The sequence below is a fragment of the Primulina tabacum genome, chromosome 6 (assembly GCF_025594145.1).
Source record: "Primulina tabacum isolate GXHZ01 chromosome 6, ASM2559414v2, whole genome shotgun sequence".
In the NCBI taxonomy this organism is placed as follows: Eukaryota; Viridiplantae; Streptophyta; class Magnoliopsida; order Lamiales; family Gesneriaceae; genus Primulina; species Primulina tabacum.
In genome coordinates, this window is record NC_134555.1 from 4,478,906 (window position 1) to 4,500,498 (window position 21,593).

Consider the following 21,593-nt stretch of genomic DNA (forward strand, 5'->3'; position numbering starts at 1 on the left):
GCTTAGACTAATCCGGATCCGATCCATTTTAAGCAGGGCATCTTCAACTAATCCGGATCCGATCCATTCTGACATGCCAAATGATCAGTAATTGAGTCACTTTCTTCATCAAATAATATAGTATATGCGTGTTATACCCAACAAACGAGACATTGACATTATATATATATATATATATATATAACCAAATTAATCAATCATGGCTAGGTGTCATCTAACTGATGATCCAGGCAGATAGAATTTAAATTTGTCTCTATATATGTATATATATATATTGAAAAATCTCCCATATTTTTAAAAATATATGCCCATCATCGAATAATATGCGTGAATATTAATATTATTAGTATTAATAATATTACTATTGATATTAATATTACTACTAACAATAATGTATAATAATAAGTTTTGATTTTGGGAATTCTGGTATATCTGACCTCGTCTGGCTCCATTAATATTTTTGAAACAGATTTGCTGGCGGGAATGAGGATTTAATCCTCACGGTTTTTTGTTCGCGATCGAGACAATATGAAGGTAAGGATGTAATTCGGAGATTAAAAGATGGCAAACCCGCACTGCGCCATTGTCATCCTTGTTCGTACGTAACACCATATATATTTAATACTTGAGATGATATTTCCACCCAAATGATCAAATCTCAATACTCCATATTCTAAAGAACGAATTCTGTGGACTCCTATTTGCGTCACAAAGTAGCGAAGACGGTCTGACATCCAAATCAGCAGTTACTCGATAAAAGTCTCAAAAAACCAATCATTTGACCGCAAACAGAAGGTATATTCAGAATGTGATAATGTTATTTATTTATAGATTTTTGACGAGTTGTACAACTTTAGAAAGCCTAGTTGAGTTTATCTAAATAATGACTCGATCTGTTGGGTCATGGCATATCAATTATATTTAATATATAATAAAAATTTGTGTAAAACGATTCACGAGTCATATTTTATAAGTCAGATATCTCATTTGAATTATCCATAAAAAATTATTAATTTTTATATTGAAAATATTATTTTTATTGTGAATATTGGTAAAGTTGACCGTCTCACGTATAAATATTCGTGAAACCATATCACAATATACCTATTATATATATATATATATATATATAAAAACAGGTTGGAACATTAATGAAATTAAAAAGAAATGTACTTTGTTTAATTTGGAAAATAAAAAATAAAAATTTAATCACGCGAACATTAAATTAATTAATAATTCACAAACAAAAGCTTTTAACACAAAATTACAACTTTAAACAACAATTACACGTAACAAAGAATAATAAAAAATCATAGTATAACAATAATGATAATAATGGTCTGTCTTTCTCTCTGACAACAGGGTGGTAAATTTTACACAAACTTTACACAAGGTATGGCATTGGCCGGAGCTCCTCTTCAAGGCGCATTCGCCGGCGGCACTTCTTCAACCTTTGGTCGATCGGCTTCGGCCACTGGTGGTGGCGGTTCGACTTTCTCAACCTCGGGAGGAGGCGGCGGTGCTTTCTCCTCCGGCACAATCTCCTTCTCTTTGACTTCAGCACGGGTAGACGTTTCTTCTTCAGTTTTCTCCGCAGCAGGCGGCGCCTCCACCACCACTTCTCTCTTCTCCTCCGTCACTACAAACGTAGAGACTTTCTCGAACACGAAAAAGATTGGACCTGGTAAGTTTCCGGGGCCGACTTTTGTGGCTGCTTCGCTCACTGGTTTGCTTCCAGGGAATTCTTTTTTTTTTTTTTTTTTTTGAGGTGGGGAACAATTCATGATTATCAATATATATATATATATATATATATAAACCTGATCAATCTATATATATGTGTGTTAAATTGATACGTACCAATTTTAGCGAGTTCATCAAGAAATTTCTGAACTGCTGCTGAGTGCTTCTTCAGACCTGATTCCTTCGGCTGCTTCACCAAAGTCTGTTATTTTTTCAAATATTTATTAATGAATCAAGTAAAAATTTATAATTAAAACTTGGATCTTTAGCAAAGCTTCCCCTTAAAGAAACGCGTCAATAATTAATTTAGCAAATTAGTCTTTGGAAAAAAAAATATGTATATATATATTTATATTATATATAAACATATGTGTGTGTGAAGATTTAACATTTTTTTTCTGAATTAAAATATTCTACTTATCTAAATAAAATATTGAAAACAAAATAATTTTAATTAAAAAGGGTGGATTTACAAAAATCTTCTCCAATAAATATAAAATTTAAAATCCCATCTCGAAAAGGCTAAACAAAGAAAGATCAAAACGAAATATATCACATGTAGGAATATTTCTCGATACAAAATATATTTTACTCCAACTGAGCAGAACAAATCTTCTTGACTAAAAGTGATTATTAAAAAATAACCAAAGATCGATGTTCCAGCAAGAAAGTAAACTCAGTCACAAACATATACATATATATACATATATATATATATATATATATATATATATATTGGATACCTTGATTTCAGCTGAGCAAGCTTCATAGATTTCAACCACCTTAGGTTGAAGCTCAGTCTTGTTGTCTTCAAAGGCTTTAGAGTATTCCTCCTGCACAATCCATGACTAAAATGTTCAGTATGTATGTATATATATACACATACACACACACGTACGTACATCTACACGTATGCTTATATCTATCTACATATATGTATGTATGTATGAATCTGTACGTATATACACCTTAGACTCATCGAAAGCCTTGCAAGTTTCGGCGGCGGCGGTCTTCTTGGGGTTCTCGAAAACTTTCTTGATCTTGGGAAGAACCTTGGATTTCCAGTAATTCACCATCTTCTAGCTTTCTTCGAATTGGAATAATAGTACTGATAATTTCAGGAAAACAAAGGGTATGAAAATTTTGGGTGTTCGAGGGAAGGAATAATTTGGTGGAAATCAATGATAAGAGGTGCAGAGTAGGTTTGATAAATAAATATATATATATATATATATAAAAAATCAATCATGAATTGATTCCCAAACCATACATTGCCCAAAATATATATATATAAAAAATATATATGGCTCAGGAGGCGTGTCAGCAACAGCCAACATATAGATATATTTTTATTTTTTATTAAAAGCATCATTTATATATATATATATATATATATAATTTTGATACGTTAAACATACCTTATTTATTGATAAAAACTTATCTGATATGATCTCACAAGTTATATTTTGTGAGACAAATATTTTATTTGGATAATCCATGACAAGTATTATTTTTTATGCTAAAAATATTATTTTTTATTGTGAATATCGATAGGATTGACTTATCTTACAGATAAAAATTTTTCATTTCATAAAAGACCAACTCTTATTTATTGTATGTAACGAGATAATAAATGAGTTGCATTTCATCAATATTTATTTAAATATATACGTTAGAAGTACAAAATAATATATATAATTACTCTATTGAAATGAGAATTCCGTAATTTTATTTTGTCTTTTTATTTTCAAGAACCTATTTGTAATAAAATTATAATTTTGTTATTGTATACAGATTCATTAGCTTATTTTCATATTTTACAATATAGTTATATGAAATATATAATATGAAACAGATTTGAAGGGAGTTGTTGGACATAATTTGAGAATAAATTCAAATTTTAATCAATTCGAAGGACCGATTACGGTATTATTTCAGTCAAAGAAATAGATATACCGCTACAATTATATTGTGAAGTGATGTATATATTCAATATAAATAAACATATATTATGTGTGATTTGTGATTATATATATAAAATTTTGATATGATATACATTTATCATGTTTATTTATATTATTCACTCAATAAATATTCAATTTAATATACTTTATTACAAACGATAATTTAGTATCATTTTAACCGTTGTATATAAATTTATACTATATTATTAAATGTGATATTTTAGAATAACTATTTTAGAGAAACCGAAATATTTAATTTCATAATTATTTTATTAAAACCTCCTCAAATCACTTCATATTTTTTACATATAAAAAAATGTTAACGAAACTTTCTTTTTAAATCGAATAATTCTTTTAAATTAAAAATAATTTTATGTTAATTATTTAATATTATTTGATCAAATTAAAAATAGATCTATTAGACGGTCTCACAGGTCGTATATATATATATATATATATATATACAAAAACTCGAGTGAGACGGTCTCACAGGTCGTATTTTGTGAAACTAATATCTTATTTGGATCATCTATGAAAAAGTATTACTTTTTATGCTAAGAGTATTATTTTTTATTGTAAATATTGATAAAGTTGACTCGTCTCACATATAAAAATTCGTGAGATCGTCTCACAAGAGATCTATTCTTTTATATATATATATATGTTTGTATGAGTGGAGGATTATTTGAATTTGATGAGAACAAGAAACATGGAAGGTCAAAAATGTCATCCATGACAGCTGGCAAAAGGATGATTGAAAGGTGGCAATGACAATTAGCGGGACCCAATGTCTTTTCTACCTCACGTGGCCTCGCTGGTTTCTTATTACTTCAATCTTTTATATTCGATCACAAAAATTCAGATATTTCAAATATAATATAATAAATAAATATTTCCTCAAACATTAAATTGTTGTCCAATCATCTATTTTTTAATAAATAATTAAGTTAATGTTTACAAATGTTTTGACTCAATAATAAATCACGAGAAAATCTTATTGAATCATAGATAAATTATTTATCTTCGTAATTAGCAAATGTAGTGCGATCCCTCATTACATTGTAAATGGAATATTGTCAAATATTCTTGTTATACGTCACGTGGACATCAATAATTGAGTGACATTATCACGTTGAAAAAAAAATAATATTTAAAAAATAATTTTTTTATGATTTATCTAAATAAAATATCCGTGTCACAAGATAAATTTTGTGAATTTGCTGGAACCTAGGGATGTAATCGAGTCGAGCCGAACCGAACTCTTGAATGTTTGAGCTTGGTTCGTTTATAATCGAGCCGAGCTCGAGCTTTATTTAACGAATATATGCATGGCTCACGAGCTTATTCAAGTCTTTATCAAGCCTAAACAAGCTTTAATAAATATGAATTATACATTTAAATTTTCATTAAATTAATTAAAAAACAAATTGTATATTTAAATAAAAATATATTATTCCTATTAAAATTTGTAAATTTATTATAATAAATAAATTTAATAGATTTTTTTATATATTTTATAAATAATATGCAAAATCAATAAATCAAATATCAAAACTATTATTGTTTCATCTAAAAGATTACTAATGAACTTCCCAACGAACATGTTCACGAGCTAACAAGCCAAATACTGTAAAGCTTGAGTTTGGTTTGTTTATCTTAACGAGCCTCATTAAACGAGCTCAAACGAGCTTTTATCGAATCGCGCTTCGAATAGCTCACAAACGGTTTGGTTAGTTTACATAGCTACTGGAACCCATCAACTGTCAGTGTTTTACAAACAAGCCCCTCTATGTTTAAAAATTAAAACTCGGGCATTCACGTCATATCCCACCAACCCGTTATGTTAATTATAAACAAAATGTACGAATGATACTTCATGTTTTCCAAAACAACGCAAAACACTAGTACTTCTTAGTACTAATATAAATAGTTCTATCTTACCACTTGTTCTGTACAAGTATTATTTATTTCGATCAATCATATTATTAATCATTTATCTCACATCAATCAAATTCGTAATTATTTATCTCACATCAATCAAATCAATAATATAAAAATACGATATTACCCTTAATAAATAATATTATTAATATTCTATTAATATTTCCAACAAGAACAAAATGGTAATATCATATTATCTCAAATTTAATCAAACAAATCAATCAAATCAAACTCTATATTAACTATCATTTTCTATTTATTTTATTATTACAAAGTATTACTTATCCCTGTACTATATATCTCATACCATGAACCAAACGGTACCTGAAAGATAAGATTATGGATGATGATAGGCGGGGGCGATGATGTTTTTTTCATCCATGTCTCTTGAATCCAAAACATGTCGTCCTCATTTTTTTTTAATCGGTGATTTCTCATCGTCGTCTTCACGTGGACTAAGTTCATTCTTGCCCCTTATACTTGAATTTTTTACTCGGAAAACCTCATCTTCGCTCCAATAGAGTGTGTGTGTGTGTGTGTTTGTGTATGTGTGTGTATATACATCCGATAAATGATCCGGAAGCAGCCCCTGTTTGGGGGCAGCACCCGTAGGTTCTCAAACCAGTAGATGAAATTGTCATCTCTAGATGAGATCGATCAGTGGTTCGGTTATCAAGGACGGTGTCAGAAAAACAAATTTGGGGACGAAAAATATATTGAAAATGTTAGGAGATGCCATGACTGAGGATCAGGCAAAGGAAATCCAACACCATAAATGAGTTTATACATGAAAAATCGGAGGAAAACAATCTCGAACGGTTCGTGAGAATCATCAATTTTCTCACCCAGTTTCGCAATTTTCCCCACGCTTGACTAACCTTGAGGTCCATCACTACGAGTTATATGTATGTTTAAGGGGAAAAAAGACATCAAATTTGACGAGAAAGTTACTGTTGACAAAACAATTTTAGTTTTTGCTTGTATTCAGAAATACCAATTGACTCCACCAGATTAGAATTTGTTGTGAAAAAGTAAAAATTTATGGTAAAAAGTAAAAATCTTAAACTCTCAAAATTTACCAAACTACACACTTTATAATATTTTTCTCTCTACTCAATTGTGATTTTCTTCACAAATGAGAGATCTATTTATAGGAAATCTTTACAAATAATCCAAAAATAAAATACATCATTACCTACATCATCACACACTAATTTTCAATATTTACAACTCTTATTTTCAACATTCAAATATTCAACATTCAAATATTCAATACACACATTTTAAATATATTTTTCAACACTCACCCTTGTGATGATGATCATAATAATTGTCTTCATTACGTGTTTTTTATACTGCCTCGTTAAAAACCTTACTAGGAAAAACTCATTGGGATAAAAACCATAGTAAGGGAAAAAGAGTGCAGTCACGTAAACTCCCCCTGATGTTGGCATGAACAATTTTTCACAAATTTCGTAGATTGCGCATCCCAATATTATATATATGCTTTCTGAATATTGTCGTAGGAAGTGCTTTTGTGAAGAGATCTGATGAGTTTTCGCTTGATTGAATGTGACGAACATCAATACATTTATTCTTCTCAAGCTCGTTGGTGAATGCGAAGAACTTAGGAGAAATATGTTTAGTTCTGTCGTTTTTTATGTATCCTTCTTTCATTTGAGCAACACATGCAGCATTATCTTCATATAGTATCACAGGCTTCTCGTCGAATGATAATCCGCATGAGATTTGGATATCTTGGGTCATTGATTTTAACCACACACATTCACGACTTGCTTCATGTAGTGCAATAATCTCGGCATGATTTGATGAAGTTGTTACGAGCGTTTGCTTCTGTGAACGCCAAGAAATTGCAGTGCCTCCACGAGTAAATACATATCTCGTTTGGGAACGTGTCTTGTGTGGATCAGATAAGTATCCAGCATCGACATAACCAATTATACTTGGATTAGCATCTTTTGAATACAAAAGTCCCAAGTCTGTCGTTCCTCGTAGATAACGGAATATATGTTTAATTCCGTTCCAGTGTCTCTTCGTTGGATATGTGCTAAATCTTGCCAACAAATTTACGGCAAAAGATATATCAAGCCTTGTACAATTTGTAAGATACATAAGGGCACCGATAGCACTTAGATATGGTACTTCTGGACCAAGAATATCTTCATCTCTTCACATGGTCGGAATGGATCCTTTTCTATGTTTAATGATCTAACAACCATTGGAGTACTTAAAGGATTTGATTTATCCATATTAAAACGTTTAAGGATCTTTTCTGTATAATTTGTCTGGTGAACAAACATTCCACATTCTTTTTGTTCAATTTGTAAACCCAGACAATACTTGGTTTTTCTAAGATCCTTCATTTCAAATTCTTCCTTTAAGTATGACACAACTTCTTGAATTTCTTTATTCGTTCCAATGATGTTTAAATCATCAACATATACAGCAATAATTACGCATCCGGATGTTGTTTTCTTAATGAAAACACAAGGGCATATTGAATTATTTACATATCCCTTTTTCATCAAGTGATCACTTAGTCGATTATACCACATTCGACCTGATTGCTTTAACTCATATAATGATCTTTGTAATTTCACAGAATAACATTCCCTGGGTTTTGAACTTTGTGCTTCAGGCATCTTAAATCCTTCAGGGATTTTCATATATATATTACTATCAAGTGATCCATATAAGTAAGCTGTAACAACATCCATAAGACGCATTTCTAAATTTTCAGATACCGCCAAGCTAATCAAATACCGAAACGTAATTGCATCCATCACAGGAGAATACGTTTCTTCATAATCAATTCCAGGCCTTTGAGAAAAACTCTGTGCAACAAGTCGAGCTTTATATCTTACTATTTCATTTTTCTCATTTCGCTTTCGAATAAAAACCCATTTGTATCCAACAGGTTTTACACCTTCAGGTGTAATAGGTCCAAAAACATTACGTTTATTTAGCGAATTTAATTCAACCTTGATGGCATCTTTCCATTTTATCCAATCCTGCCGATTTTTACATTCACCAAAAGATTTTGGTTCATGATCTTCGTTATCATTTATGATGTCGATTGCCACATTATAAGAAAACATATCATCAATTTCATCTATATCTTTTCGGTTTCATATTTTTCCAGTATGAATGTAATTGATAGAGATTTCATGATTCTCGTCAGTTTGTGGTTCTGACAGAACATTTTCATCATCATGTGTTTCTTCAGGAACATCATTCTCTATTTTGTGATCATCATGTGTTTCTTCAGAAACGTCATTCTTTATTTTGTGATCATCGTGTTTCTCTATGAATTTTATTTTTCGAGGATTTTTATCCTTGGAACCGACTGGCCTTCCACGCTTCAGGCGTTTAATGACATCATGAGTATCTTCCATTTGTTTCTTTGAAATTTCAATTCGAGCAGGGGCATTTGCAGCATGTATATATGATTTAGTTACCCCTTTTGTGTCTGCAAATGCATCTGATATTTGATTTGCTATTCTTTGCAAGTGCACAATTTGCTGTACATCTTTTTCACATTGTTTTGTTCTTGGATCCAGATGTAACAATGATGATACATACCATGTAATTTCCTTTTCGGTATGTTTCTGTTCTCCCCCTAACATTGGGAAGATTTCCTCATTAAAATGACAATCAGCAAAACGTGCTGTGAACACGTCGCCTGTCTGAGGTTCAAGATATCGAATGATTGATGGACTATCATAACCGATATAAATTCCAACCTTTCTTTGAGGTCCCATTTTCTTTCGTTGCGGTGGTGCAATAGGCACATACACCATACATCCAAAAATTCTCAGATGAGAAATGTCTGGTTCTTTACCAAATGCAAGCTGCAATGGGGAGTATTTATGATGTGCACTTGGTCTGATGCGAATTAATGAAGCAGCGTGTAAAATTGCATGTCCCCATATAGAAATATGGAGCTTTGTTTTCATAATCATTGGTCTAGCAATCATTTGCAGACGTTTAATCAATGATTCAGCCAATCCATTCTGTGTATGTACATGAGCAACAGGATGCTCAACAATGATTCCCATAGACATACAATAATCATTGAAAGTTTGGGAAGTAAATTCACCAGCATTATCAAGTCTAATTTTCTTGATTGTATAATCGGGAAATTGATTCCTCAATTTTATTATTTGAGCAAGTAATCTTGCAAATGCAACATTTTGAGTTGATAATAAACATACATGTGACCATCTGCTGGAGGCATCAATCAATACCATATAGTATCTGAATGGTCCACATGGTGGATGGATTGGTCCACAAATATCACCCTGAATACGTTCAAGAAACATTGGTGATTCAGTTTGGATTTTGACTGGTGATGGTCTTATAATAAGTTTTCCAAGAGAACATGCTTTACATTGAAACTTATTATTCTGAAAGATCTTATGGTCTTTCAGCGGATGACCATGTGTATTTTCTATAATTCTTCGCATCATTGTTGAACCAGGATTTCCCAATCGATCATGCCAATTGATTAATATTGAAGAATTATCAACTACCATGTTTGATTCAATCGGACTTATATGTGTATAATGCAATCCAGTAGGGAGCATTGGTAGTTTTTCAATCACATATTTCTTTCCTGATTTATATGTGATAAAACACATATATTTCTCATTCCCTTCATTCATTGTTTGAGTATCATACCCATGGGAATATATATCATTAAAACTCAACAAATTTCTTGTCGATTGTGGTGAATATAAAGCATCATTGATCAAAAATTTTATACCATTAGGTAACAAAAATTGTGCTTTACCACATCCTTTAATCAAGTCTACAGGATCTGATATTGTATTCACCGTTGTTTTTGTTGGTTTTAGTTCCAAGAAATATCTTTTATCTCGGAGGATAGTGTGCGTTGTACCACTATCGGGTATGCAACTTCAGCTTTGCTCATAGCATTTTCCATATTTGAAGTTCAAAAAAAATATGCAATGAAATAAAATTACTGACAATATATATGTAAATATAACACATATCATAATTGTACAATAAAACATTATTATATGAATACATGAAAAATAAATTATTGTACATTTATATTCTACCACTATATTGTTCATTTTCAGAGAAATCATTGAGAAAATCTGCAGCATCAATATTGTTCATTTCTATCCCACCAACATATTGATCATTTCCAGAGAAATCATTCATAAAATCACCAGCATCAAAATGAGTTGAATCACTCAAACGGTCACTGCGTTCAGTGAAGTTGGTCTCCTTTTCTTTTCCCTTTAATGATTCTTTATAAAGATTACAAAGGTGTTCAGGGGCTCGACAAATTTTGGACCAATGTCTTGGAGTACCACATTTGAAACAAGAACTTTCATATCTTTTTGAGTGATTCTCATTAACACTTGTATGCATTTTCAGTGGATGGTTTGGGACGCTCTTTTGAGATGAGTTATAAAAATAACTATCTCTATTGTTTTCAAAACCACGGCCTCGACCACGACCACGGCCAATTCCACGTCCACGTCCACGTCCACGACCTCGACCAAAATCTTGTCTTTGAATTTGATTTTGGTTTCGAGGTTTAAATTCATTTTTACTTACAGCATTTACTTCTGGAAATGCTGTTGATCCAGTGGGTCGGGACTGATGATTTCTCATTAATAGCTCGTTGTTCTTTTCCGTCACAAGAAGACAGGCGATGAGTTTAGAATATCTCAGGAATCCGTGTGATGGACCTCAAGGTTAGTCAAGCGTGGGGAAAATTGCGAAACTGGGTGAGAAAATTGATGATTCTCACGAACCGTTCGAGATTGTTTTCCTCCGATTTTTCATATATAAACTCATTTATGGTGTTGGATTTCCTTTGCCTGATCCTCAGTCATGGCATCCCCTAACATTTTCAATATATTTTTCGTCCCCAAATTTGTTTTTCTGACACCGTCCTTGATAACCGAACCACTGATCGATCTCATCTAGAGATGACAATTTCATCTACTGGTTTGAGAACCTACGGGTGCTGCCCCCAAACAGGGGCTGCTTCCGGATCATTTATCGGATGTATATACACACACATACACAAACACACACACACACACACTCTATTGGAGCGAAGATGAGGTTTTCCGAGTAAAAATTCAAGTATAAGGGGCAAGAATGAACTTAGTCCACGTGAAGACGACGATGAGAAATCACCGATTAAAAAAAAATGAGGACGACATGTTTTGGATTCAAGAGACATGGATGAAAAAAACATCATCGCCCCCGCCTATCATCATCCATAATCTTATCTTTCAGGTACCGTTTGGTTCATGGTATGAGATATATAGTACAGGGATAAGTAATACTTTGTAATAATAAAATAAATAGAAAATGATAGTTAATATAGAGTTTGATTTGATTGATTTGTTTGATTAAATTTGAGATAATATGATATTACCATTTTGTCTTTGTTGGAAATATTAATAGAATATTAATAATATTATTTATTAAGGGTAATATCGTATTTTTATATTATTGATTTGATTGATGTGAGATAAATAATTACGAATTTGATTGATGTGAGATAAATGATTAATAATATGATTGATCGAAATAAATAATACTTGTACAGAACAAGTGGTAAGATAGAACTATTTATATTAGTACTAAGAAGTACTAGTGTTTTGCGTTGTTTTGGAAAACATGAAGTATCATTCGTACATTTTGTTTATAATTAACATAACGGGTTGGTGGGATATGACGTGAATGCCCGAGTTTTAATTTTTAAACATAGAGGGGCTTGTTTGTAAAACACTGACAGTTGATGGGTTCCAGTAGGTATGTAAACTAACCAAACCGTTTGTGAGCTATTCGAAGCGCGATTCGATAAAAGCTCGTTTGAGCTCGTTTAATGAGGCTCGTTAAGATAAACAAACCAAACTCAAGCTTTACAGTATTTGGCTTGTTAGCTCGTGAACATGTTCGTTGGGAAGTTCATTAGTAATCTTTTAGATGAAACAATAATAGTTTTGATATTTGATTTATTGATTTTGCATATTATTTATAAATATATAAAAAAATCTATTAAATTTATTTATTATAATAAATTTACAAATTTTAATAGGAATAATATATTTTTATTTAAATATACAATTTGTTTTTTAATTAATTTAATGAAAATTTAAATGTATAATTCATATTTATTAAGCTTGTTTAGGCTTGATAAAGACTTGAATAAGCTCGTGAGCCATGCATATATTCGTTAAATAAAGCTCGAGCTCGGCTCGATTATAAACGAACCAAGCTCAAACATTCAAGAGTTCGGTTCGGCTCGACTCAATTACATCCCTAGGTTCCAGCAAATTCACAAAATTTATCTTGTGACACGGATATTTTATTTAGATAAATCATAAAAAAATTATTTTTTAAATATTATTTTTTTTCATGGAGCACATAGCTTTTAGCAATAACTAACAATGAAGGTTTTTTAAAAGCAATCATGAGTTGGAACTTCACATCCTTTAGCCTGATCAAAAGCAAATGGGTGAACTCCGCACAAAATAGTAAAAAAATAATTTTAGTTAGCATTCTTCGTAATGGATCAGGATCCTCTCCAGTACAAGGTAAAATGGAGAAATTGTTTCACAATAGAAAGGATGCCACATCATTTATTCCTTCCACTACGAAGTGAGCTTGATCTCTAAGATTATCTGCCGATGTTTTAAACCATGTAGGATGATTGGGAAAGAGGACATTAAACAAACACAGATTGATGGAACGAAAGAAAAAGAAGCTTTTGTAGTGTCAAGAAACACAATTACCTCCTGCCCCTCATAGTTGGTTAGCACAAATTCCTTTAGGTTACCTGCCATTCCGACCTGCCCTTAACAACAAATATCCAATTAGAGAATTTATTCAAGTTGGAAAAAACGGTAAAAAAAATCAATGACTTGGAAGCCAGAGTAAAAATATCCGAAGAGAGCAATCAAATATGTGTAATCTAACACATCCATGAAAAATATTATTTAAAAAACCTTCATTGTTAGTTATTGCTAAAAGCTATGTGCTCAAGAAAAAAAAATAACTATCTCTATTGTTTTCAAAACAACGGCCTCGACCACGACCACGGCCAATTCCACGTCCACGTCCACGTCCACGACCTCGACCAAAATCTTGTCTTTGAATTTGATTTTGGTTTCGAGGTTTAAATTCATTTTTACTTACAGCATTTACTTCTGGAAATGCTGTTGATCCAGTGGGTCGGGACTGATGATTTCTCATTAATAGCTCGTTGTTCTTTTCCGTCACAAGAAGACAGGCGATGAGTTTAGAATATCTCACAAATCCGTGTACTCTATATTGTTGCTGTAGAGTAATATTTGATGCATGAAACGTGGAAAATGTTTTTTCAAACATTTCCGATTCTGTGACCTCATGTCCACAAAATTTTAGCTGCGAGATTATTCGATACATCGCTGAATTATAATCACTGACTTTCTTAAAATCTTGGAATTTTAACATATTCCATTCATCACGGGCAGTCGGAAGTATAACTTCCTTTATATGTTCAAATCTTTCTTTTAATCCCTTCCACAAAGCCATGGGATCTTTTTCAATTAAATATTCACATTTCAATCTCTCGTCGAGATGTCGACGCAAAAATATAATGGCTTTTGCTTTTTCTTGTGATGTTGATATGCCATTTTCTTTTATGGTCTCACTTAGACCCAATGACTCAAGATGCATTTCTACATCGAGAGTCCATGGCATATAATTTTTTTTCTCGTGATGTCGAGCGCAACAAATTCGAGCTTTGTCAAATTTGACATTGTGGTACTAAAAAAAATTACGATGCATTTTATTAGTTAATGAATATTGCAATACAAAGTAATGGATAAACAACAAGTACAAGCATTTGTAAAAATAAAGAAAATACACGAGGAGGATATTCTTCGATAAATACAAGACTCATGAGTATGATAACCAAAATAATTAAAAATAACCTTGAGAAAGCCATCTTCTTTTTTCTTCAAAAATTTGATGAAGAATAATTTTTAGAGAAGAAGAGAAAGTTGGAGTGATTGAAATAGTTTGTGAGATCATATTTATATGGCAAAAACTAGTCGTTTTGTTACGGTTTAGGAACGTTGGTGTACAAAAAATAAATGTATGTATTTGTATAATTTTATGGTAATAATATGATGTATATAATATTAGTCATGTTTAAATAATTATGTATATCATATCACATTATTATAATGAGGTGTCATAAGTTATTTTGTTTAAAAAACCTTATAGGCTTTTATACTTGTCGTATCCCTTACCGGGCCGGGAGTGTGGGATGTCGTCTTAACATCCTCCCAGGATTTATACCAAGTTTTTGAAAAATTAATTTTTATTATTTCTAATAATAACATTATATTATATTATAAATATATACACAATAAATAAACAGTAAAATAAATATTATTACTTTTGTTACCTTTTTCTTCTGTTTGGAGGTTGGAAAAGTATGGAGGACTTTTAGAGCTTCGTGCTGATAACGTGTTGTGAAAAAGTAAAAATTTATGGTAAAAAGTAAAAATCTTAAACTCTCAAAATTTACCAAACTACACACTTTATAATATTTTTCTCTCTACTCAATTGTGATTTTCTTTACAAATGAGAGATCTATTTATAGGAAATCTTTACAAATAATCCAAAAATAAAATACATCATTACCTACATCATCACACACTAATTTTCAATATTTACAACTCTTATTTTCAACAATCAAATATTCAACATTCAAATATTCAATACACACATTTTAAATATATTTTTCAACAGAATTAAAATTATAGGAAGAAATTTTAAATTTTTCGTATGTATTCAAAAATATATTTGCATCGGTCTCCAAAAAAATAAAAATGTTTTCTTGTATGTATTCAAATCTATTCCGCTTAGTCTCATGTGTAGTTAGGAATTAGATTGGTTCAGGATCGAGTCCCAATAATGGGTATGTGCATGTATCTAGTCCACTAAATTCGGATGCATTCCTAATTTAGTTATTTTTAAGCATTTTTGAAATATTGGATGAACCTAGCAAGGACCAGTACTGGTCCTCATTTTTTTTTTCAAAAATCATAATCTGTACGTATGTGTGTGTATATATATATTTTAAGAATTAAGGGGCCAGTCTGCAAATTCATGTAAAAGATGAACTCTTTTTGAAACTACAAGTACCAACGGCGCACATGGCTATCATCTAACAGAAAAAACCAAACTAGGAGACAAGCAGGCAGCAATTATTTCTTAGGAGACTGGGGACTCCTCATGGATTATGAAATTTAATTCAAATTTCAGGTGTAAATTCTTTAATTTTTTCCCCCTTTAAACGTAACAGAAATATTATTATCACCAAAATGATTATATACATGCATGGTTTAGTTTTACGACATCAAAAAGGTCCTCTTTTGGGAAAAGGGCCCCTATTTTTCTTATTAATTTTCAATTGTACGTTGGTTGCAGGTTCTGCCAACTGACAGATAATCCAGATTTCCTTGTTGATATGAAATTCTTTGTGTCATATCATCTATAATCTAGAATGCAAATACACATTCAATTTTCTAGATAGAATAGATCTACTTGGTGTTCATTACATAGATATTTATGCTTTCAATGTTGGACTCCCTTGAACAACTCCAACCATGACCGGATCATACCAAGAATGGCATATAAGTGATATAACTTATGTACAACGAAAGAAATGTAAAAGAACAGTGACATACCATTAATCAAGAGAATAATTTGGTGCCACATCTAATATCCTATCATTTCTTGATGGAGCTTTTGCGGTCTCACCCTCTTCCGCTCGTCTCCCATCATACACGACTATCAAACAGCCTTCTCTTCGTATCAAACTCTGCATCGTACCCAATAATCGAATCAGCATCATATACAAGTCGAAAAACCCCAAGTTTTGCGAGTAAATCCTTCATTAAGTTAACTGAATATTTGTAATAGGCTTCGTTACACAACACAAGACAAATAGTCAATCAGCTTATAATGTACAGGACAACATTCGGTTCTGCTATATAGACTACACATTCACTTACCATTAATTGAATATTTAGCAATTATCACTTCGATTTAGAAGTTACTGGCAAAAAATTCAGTTTATAAAGTAGTATTGTAATCAACATTAATTGGGTGAATTTGTACCTCAATAATGGCTTTCACATTTGTTAATTCAGCAGCTGCCTCTTCCATAGAGCTGTAATTATTTTTCTCATTCTGCTGATCAACATACCACTTAATTAAATCCCTCTGCTTCATTCCAGACAATCCTGTCCCTGCAGTCACAAAAACACATAAACATGCATATTCACATTAAACTTCACCAGAATATAGAAACCTACAACATAAATAAGAAACAGTTATTTTTCCTATTCTCATTTTTTCCAGTCCTTTAATTTTTCACCCTTCTTGAGACGTTCTATTCATTTTTGTCTTTTTCAATATATATATGTAACATTTTAAGTCATTGTGATGTATGACAACCACCTTGTTGTGTTATTGTCTCTTCGTGTTGCCTGAGTCGCATTATGAGTGCACGGGTTACTCGCTGAAAATATTCATCACTTATTACTAGTTTATTTCCTTGCTTGCTAGCAATCCCTGCTCCATTTTCTGCACAATGAAGATGCCAGTGATATAGAAGGGCGTACATCTTCAGAAAGTGCAAGAAGATATAATATTTTGAATGACTCTCCGCTAACCCCTATTTTCAGATTCTGGTTGAGCTGTTTCACTGGATGAATGGCTTTTGCCTCGGCTAGAAACACGAGTTCCATCATCATTACCATCGGCATTACCATCATTGTCATAATTCTCTTCCTGAAACTCTGATAGATCAATTTCAGTTGATTCCACGCTGTAAGTCAATCAAATGAACAATAATAATTATCAATCTTAATTAAACGGGTGATAACTATGGTACTTAACTTTCAAGAAATGTATTTGATCACTCACTTGATTATTGATGTCTTTAGCAGTCTCACAGCAAGACGTACGTGGCGAGGATGCACCTAACCACACAAGATAAATAAATCAACGCAAAGAAATTCAGACAACTTATTATTTGTAAAGTGATTTGTGTACCTCAGTATCTAGATGACTTCGTGCAATTGCCTCTGATAGCCTTATTAGCGCCTCCAGTTGCCTCACGGTCATCCGATAAGCAACTCTACTGCCAGGAGCCGCATCACCTCTGCGAAGAGAAACATATGATTCCACCAAGCATTGTCTAGCTTCAGTGGTTAGCTGCATGACGATATGACCTGTCATGTTTTTATTAACAATTACAATTACATGCTTGCCATGCTGGTAAGAACAGACCTTTGGTTTCAGAGTCTTTGCATATAAGATGTAGCGTTTCAATTGTCCAGTAGTAAATGGAGGATCAAGGGCATCTTCGTGCTTTTGATGAACTCTCACGATATGATGAGCAATGCGGAAATCAGTTTGGTCATCGGGGTCATCAATCATAACATATACAAGGTCGAACCTTGAAAGAATTGCAGGAGGGAGAGCCACATTGTACTACAGAAGTATATAATAGAAGCATTACTCTACAAAATAAGACATTTCAAAATCCAATTGGCCAAACTTTCAAAGAAGGTCATGATCTTTCCATACTGGTGTTTTATTCAAACGGCAAGACACAAATGAATGCTCACCTTCAAGGGTCTAGTCTTGTCATATCGCCCCCCTGCGGGATTGGCAGCAGCTAAAATTGAAGTTCTAGCATTCAGAGTTGCTTGAATTCCAGCTTTAGTTATACTTATTGTCTGTTGCTCCATAGCCTCATGTATGGCAACCTTGAGATGTGTGAATGAGATACAATCCCTTGAAGTTAATCCATATTTTGCACTTGAGCACCTTTCTAAACTATTTTTTAGCAGAGGCAGGGGAAAATATCAACTAAGTTACAATTACCTGATCTCTGACATCCATTTTGTCGAATTCGTCAATACAACAGATGCCGTTGTCAGCAAGCATCAGTGCCCCAGCCTGAAAGAAATCAACAGATAGTATATTAGCACAGGGACAGCACATAAGTAGGACACAGGCGAAGAAGTTTTGCCGCTCAAGGTTCAAGTTTACTTTTCATTTCCAAAAGAACCTCACATCAGAATCTAAAGCTCTCAAATGAATCATTCATCATAAAACCTATAGAAAAAATTACTACCTCAATGCAGAATTCACCAGTCTCTGGTTCCTTGGCCACCGTCACGGTAAGCCCTGCAGCGGATGAGGATTTTCCTGAAGTGTAGACAGACCTTGGAACTAGACGAGAGGCATACCTAAGTTGGGGGGAACAATAAAACTTAGAACGACCTTGAATTAATGAGAGGGCATAATAAATTCAAATGGCAGCATACTTGAGAAACTGAGACTTCGCACAGCTGGGATCACCAACAACACAAACATTAATGTCGCCTCTTAAGTTGATGCCTTCATGTGTAAACTTATGGATACCACCCAAAAGCATAAGCAGGATTGCTCGCTTGATATCTTGGTGACCAAACACCGTTGGTGCAATGCTGTCAACAAGCTTATTAAAGAAGTCGGGTGTGTTTCTCATCCTATGTATCTCACTTAAGTCTTCTGCCTGTCCAACCAGTAAAACCATGGGGAAAAAGGCATATTTCAAATGAGGAGATCAAAACTTCAGAGAAACGGGCTTTACAAGAGTTTTGGATGAATAAAATATGAAAAAAAAAGCTTGAACTTCGAACAAAAAAAATTGGCTGGTTAAGGAATCCACCGTGTATTGCTGGCTATCATCCTCATCAACATCCCTTCTATTTCGGATGTCATTATCTCTTCGACCATCACAAATCTTGAAAGGAAAAAGAAAATCATTTATAAAGAAAGAAGTAAAAAATTAAGAGCTTAAATATGCAGCTTATTAGCTTAATGATCTTACGTCGAGTTTTACTCGTTCGTAGCATTACAAGAGTCTTCAGCCAATATCATGTCTTAAAACGCACAATATCAAAGGGATTACACACCTGAACTGAGTTTGCTATAAAGGCAAGACGGTAAGAAAGGTCTCTCACACCCAAAGCTCGAAGACCTTTTGCACCTTCTTGACCAGTATTTACATTTTTACCCTGAGATCCTTCTCTGCGGCACTCAGCCCTCTCTCCTGGAGAGGCTAATGCTAGAATGTCAGGTAGAACTACAACAGTGCCAGTGAATACAACCCTATAAAGTTAAAGCACGAGACGTGAAGTTTTTCACTAGTCAATTCAAACAAAGCATCGACAATGCAAATAAATGATCCTCACCTGTCACCAGCCCTAGCTTGTTCAACAATATCATGGCGTAGAATGACATCCAGTGATCTGGGAAGGGAGCCAGCAGGTATTTCCTGGAGGTCTCCTGCATTCGAACCCTCTGCCAGTCTGCAAACTTGCTTTCTTGTCTCAGCAACGCCCACTTTGATCTGTTATGGCAAGTTGCATTCATGCAGATAATTGGCTGCAGAAGATCAGAGGGATTCAGAGACAAATGGAGTTGATAGAGAAGATTCGACGAACAGTTGAAGGTAGCACCAATAAGAACATCAATAGTAAACTTGCTGCTCGCATCAATTTCGTCCCAGAGACATGTCCTATCAGTTTCGTTATTTATTACAGCAAATACACATATATATGTTTTTTTATAAACTCAGTGGAACGTAGCACCCAAGTCCAAGTACAAGAAATAGGTGTCAACTGTTTCTTTGGCACAATCTCAAATTACAACACTCGCTCGGATTAAATAAATAACCTGTTTGCAGTGTCAGACACTGGAGAACCAGTATTTGAAACTCATTATTCATTATAAGGGAATTAATGTGAATTCTGGTTCCGATAAACGATTCATCCTTTCTTGCCTCAATTCTTAAACTTGGATGTACTCTAGAAGCTGGTAAAAAAAAATCTTGCCTCAACCCATAGTAAAGATAGACTAACAAGTTAACTACAATGGCAGAACCAGCACTAGATGACAGTTTAGCAAAAAGGCCACATTTTTTTGTCATGTATGCATTAATATGAACGTATTAGAGGGGGGAATAACCTCGGAGTACTTGAATTGCTGTTCAACATTCTTGACGACATTTCCACAGTCCAAACATTTGAAAGTGCCCTGAAGAAGTTCGGGCCTGACCTCGCTGGTCCGAGTGACTACGCCACTCACTGACACAAGCTTCCCTATCTCCGCGGTGGTCAATTCCCTCAATCTGCGAAAGCGCACAATCGAATTAATAAAACAAACAAATCGCAACCGTTGTCTGATTACAAAAGAAGTAAATTAGCAGCACCTCTTGACCATGGGGAGGTTGTAGAACGCAACGTTAATGTCCTTATTCTGATTATCATCAGCAATAAATGTAGGCTTAAGCTCCATGACAAACCTCTTGCATGCACTATTCAAGTAAGGCTCGAAACGGAGAAATTCATCTGAGATTGCCTTCTGTATGATATTATTGAAGGTCATGACGTGAGAGAAATCGATGAACATGGTGTTGGATTCGTTGGGCCTCATCGCCTCTACCTCAGCCTCGTAGTACGGCGGATACCGCCCGCCTCCCCGGCCTCCCTCCGCTTCCGGACTGAATGTCTTGAGAAACTCCAAGAAGATGTTCTCCACCCGCACTGCTTTCTCGTCCAGACAGTATCCCCCCCCCCCGCCGCCGCCGCCATAATCCTCCATTTCCCGGAATCTAATTATCCCTCTTCTCCCGCTAACAAAATCAAGATACGCGTTTGGTTCTAGATTCGAAATCGAAACGATTCAGATATGGAGGGTGCGGACGAAGGCGGGAAAACGGCCAGTTTCCCGCCACTATTTCCCTCCACCGGCCATAAGCTTGAACTGGGCTGGGCCAGACCAGCACAGCCCAATATGGCCCTGATAAAG

The 21,593-nt window shown here is 33.6% G+C and overlaps 2 protein-coding genes across 2 annotated transcripts; both read right to left on the reverse strand.

Annotated features, from left to right (window-relative positions):
- Positions 1-1,204: 1,204 nt before the first annotated feature.
- LOC142548881 (plasma membrane-associated cation-binding protein 1-like) lies at positions 1,205-2,969 on the reverse strand. Its single transcript, XM_075657508.1, has 4 exons — positions 2,712-2,969; positions 2,487-2,576; positions 1,861-1,945; positions 1,205-1,744 (listed from the first exon to the last, which is right to left on the reverse strand). The coding sequence occupies exons 1-4, from the start codon at positions 2,817-2,819 to the stop codon at positions 1,419-1,421; spliced, it is 609 nt and encodes a 202-aa protein (XP_075513623.1). The 5' UTR covers positions 2,820-2,969; the 3' UTR covers positions 1,205-1,418.
- A 13,280-nt stretch (positions 2,970-16,249) lies between these two features.
- Positions 16,250-21,565, reverse strand: LOC142548882 (DNA replication licensing factor MCM6-like). The gene is given in 17 exon segments (XM_075657510.1): positions 16,250-16,542; positions 16,842-16,972; positions 17,184-17,309; positions 17,399-17,553; positions 17,652-17,707; positions 17,781-17,942; positions 18,018-18,221; positions 18,359-18,499; positions 18,618-18,692; positions 18,871-18,985; positions 19,064-19,293; positions 19,450-19,524; positions 19,697-19,892; positions 19,976-20,060; positions 20,063-20,168; positions 20,751-20,913; positions 20,995-21,565. Coding segments are annotated over 17 exon segments (2,544 nt in total). The 5' UTR covers positions 21,387-21,565; the 3' UTR covers positions 16,250-16,410.
- Positions 21,566-21,593: the final 28 nt, after the last annotated feature.